A 2,921-nucleotide genomic window follows, 5' to 3' on the forward strand; every position below is an offset into this window, starting at 1 on the left:
GGGGTGCTTTGAATCTTGGGCTCATCGAGTTGGTGTTCTTCCCTGCCCACAGATGGCAGTGCAATGGCCTTGTTCTCCCGTGGGGTTAGAAGAAAAATCAGCAGCCCCTACTGGTCAGGACGAACCAGGCTGGCCTCACATGCAGGCTGTGTTAAACATGTATTTATTCTTATGTATTGCTGAATACTTTCATGCCAAACTGCAGCTGTGTCTATTTTAATGATCTGTATACTATATTATCCTTGTTATTACTCAATTATTTAGCATTACTACAGTGAAAATTTAGTTGCATGAGGTATACAAAAAAAAAAAAAAATGGTTTTAAATTGTAGGGCTGTGATATTAAAATCTGACACTATTAAATTAGATCCTCTGTGTGTTATATTTCAACTGTTTGAATAATAAGTAAATAAAAACAGTTCTAAAATAATATTATACTTTAAGAAATCTGGTGAACCCCTGACATTCTTTCGATGAGATGCATGACAATGAAAACTAGCTTTTATCAGAGTGTTTTTAAATGTGAACATTTTTAATTCTGTAAACCTTTGTTAATTGTTTTACTCAACGCTGCGGTATGCAATAAAACACACAAACATCCCTGCTTTTGACAAAACCATAACAAGAAAATCTGGAAATTAATTCTGAAAGGCAAAAACGTTTCATGTAAACTAAACTGCTATTTGCCTTTGATTCCTTTGTAAACAAGAGACATTCATCTCAATGGCAATCATATTATTGAGAAAACGAATGCGCCATTTTCATAAATAACCAGACTTCCAAATATCTCTGAGTACTTCATTTTTATTAAATAATGCAAATACAATATATTTCCATTTACACATGTTCTCATAAGGTCTTCCTTCCCACTGTGGAGTTAAAACACTCCGGTATTGTGTGCCTGTACATTTACAAGAAGTCAAATGGCTGGATAAATATGTCTTGGTGCGCAAGTGAGAGAATGAACTGCTTTGTAATAAATATGTCAGTCTACACATCCTTTCAAACATGAACAAGTCACAGATTATAACAATGTATTCTATATCTCACAACATTCTCATATAACACTGAAAAGTGATTGAATCCAAGTATTAAGAAAACATACATGCTGTGGTTAAACGCTACGTATTGTAAAACAGCAGTTCCAAAACAAGATTTAGTATTAGATTATCTATGACATAATAATACAGCAATTTGACATACTGTACTACCATTACATTCAAGACAATTAGTTCGCTTTAGACTTTGCTGTGCTAAAGCCCCTTGTTAAGGGACTGGGATGGGTGTTAAGGGGGAGTTAATCTAAAAACAAAATGGACCGCATTAAAACAGTGAGCATATGACAAAAAGATTAAAGGTATTTGAAACATTGCATGAAACACTGTTTCTGTATACTATTACATTTATATAATAAAAAAAAGAAATCTGCCCCATCCTTGAGTACAGCACAGAACACTCTGAGGACGATCTAATTATACACAGTAGCGTTCTTCTCTTTGCACTGTCTTGTCACACTGGTATGCCTTGCTAAGCACCTGATGTTGCTACTAATGCTTCAAGCATTCAGGTCATAGTCTTTTTTGCTGCTTACTCTCATTATAAGCGTTGTTTGTCAGGGGCTTGGTTCAGGGGTGCTCCTGTATCTCCTCCTCCTCCTCCTCCTCCTCCTCGAATATTGAGCTCAATCTGCGGGCGCTTCTGCTCCTGTCCACTGGTGGCCTGTAGTGGCACTGTCCATTAAGTAGTTTCCTAATGGGCATCAAGGGAATAATGTCCTCCCCTAAAAGCTGCTGCTGCCTGTGCCTGAAATCATTCTGCCTCTTTAGCCTTTTGAACTCATTGAAGGCAGAGGTGGAAGTCTGATAGAGGGTCAGAGCTATAGCTTTCGCCTTGTTTGGTTTGGTGACCAGCACAGCGTGGCACCGAAGCACCACTGCCTTGTGTTTGATCTGGTGCCTGTAAACCCAGGCTAGTATCTTCGGTCTCCGGGAGTCAGCTGCGCAGTAGGTAATCCTGTGTAAAAGGTAGAAGTGTCCAGGTTTTTTAGATCCCTTTTCGGAGTGGCTCATCCTGATCCCGTTTGGTCCCAGAGTCAATTTCATTTTGGTGCTCTGGCTGCCGAAGTCGCTTTTGGTCCAGATTGTGTTGACCGCGTCCTCCATGCAGCCCTCTCCCTTGGCGTTCAGGGTCACGGCGTTCCCCAGATAGCGCACTGTGTAAGTCGGGGCGTCCTTGTTCAGCTCCACTTTCTGACGTTTGCTTTTGAACATGCTTCCCAGCCGTTCAAAGGAGTAGTCAGGGAGAATGTCTGGACAGGAGCGCATGAAAGAGGAGATGATGGAATTACAGGTTAAGCCTGCAGTCAGACTCTTGTGCTTCAATTTCTCCTCGTCCTCCACCAGCACAAACTTGCTCCTTTTCCAGGGTAGCATTGTGAGGGTCCAGAGAGCAGAATCTCCAGTGATGTGCTCCTCCGTCTCTCTCTCTGTCTGTCTGAGGCAGCTTTTTTGCACTGTGTATAAATAGTGAGTGCAGCAGCACGTCAGCTCCATCATTGCTCCTCCTACTTCTTGTTGCCTGCATCGCACAGCCAGTGCACAGAGAAAGGCACGCGTGGGATCTGTAAGCAGAGCTAAAGACATTTGTAAATCTTAACCCTTAGATTCATTCATTTTATATTACTTCAGATATTAAAGAGTGTACTTATCCACATACAGAAACACACTATTGTTCTATAATTAAATTTATTCATGCCATTTTTTTGTAATGATGCATCAAGTTTTCTATTTTTTTTAAATGTTTTTATTGTTTTTGACAGAGCATACTTGTGCATTAGATGGTGCACACAGTTACTGGTATGAAGACATTTGGGTGACCCATCCCAAGTTTCACATGTCTATGGCAGACAACTCATAGGCAAA

General features: G+C 40.4%; 1 protein-coding gene across 1 annotated transcript; it reads right to left on the minus strand.

Annotated features, from left to right (window-relative positions):
* Positions 1–794: 794 nt before the first annotated feature.
* Positions 795–2,472, minus strand: LOC121329202 (protein FAM43B-like). The gene has a single exon (XM_041274673.1). The coding sequence runs from the start codon at positions 2,430–2,432 to the stop codon at positions 1,626–1,628; it is 807 nt and encodes a 268-aa protein (XP_041130607.1). The 5' UTR covers positions 2,433–2,472; the 3' UTR covers positions 795–1,625.
* Positions 2,473–2,921: the final 449 nt, after the last annotated feature.

Source organism: Polyodon spathula, chromosome 16 (assembly GCF_017654505.1).
Source record: "Polyodon spathula isolate WHYD16114869_AA chromosome 16, ASM1765450v1, whole genome shotgun sequence".
Classification (NCBI taxonomy): domain Eukaryota; kingdom Metazoa; phylum Chordata; class Actinopteri; order Acipenseriformes; family Polyodontidae; genus Polyodon; species Polyodon spathula.

Coding starts and splice junctions, on each gene's coding strand:
- LOC121329202 (XM_041274673.1), bottom strand. CDS start 2,432: ATGCTACCCTGGAAAAGGAGCAAGTTTGTGCTGGTGGAGGACGAGGAG.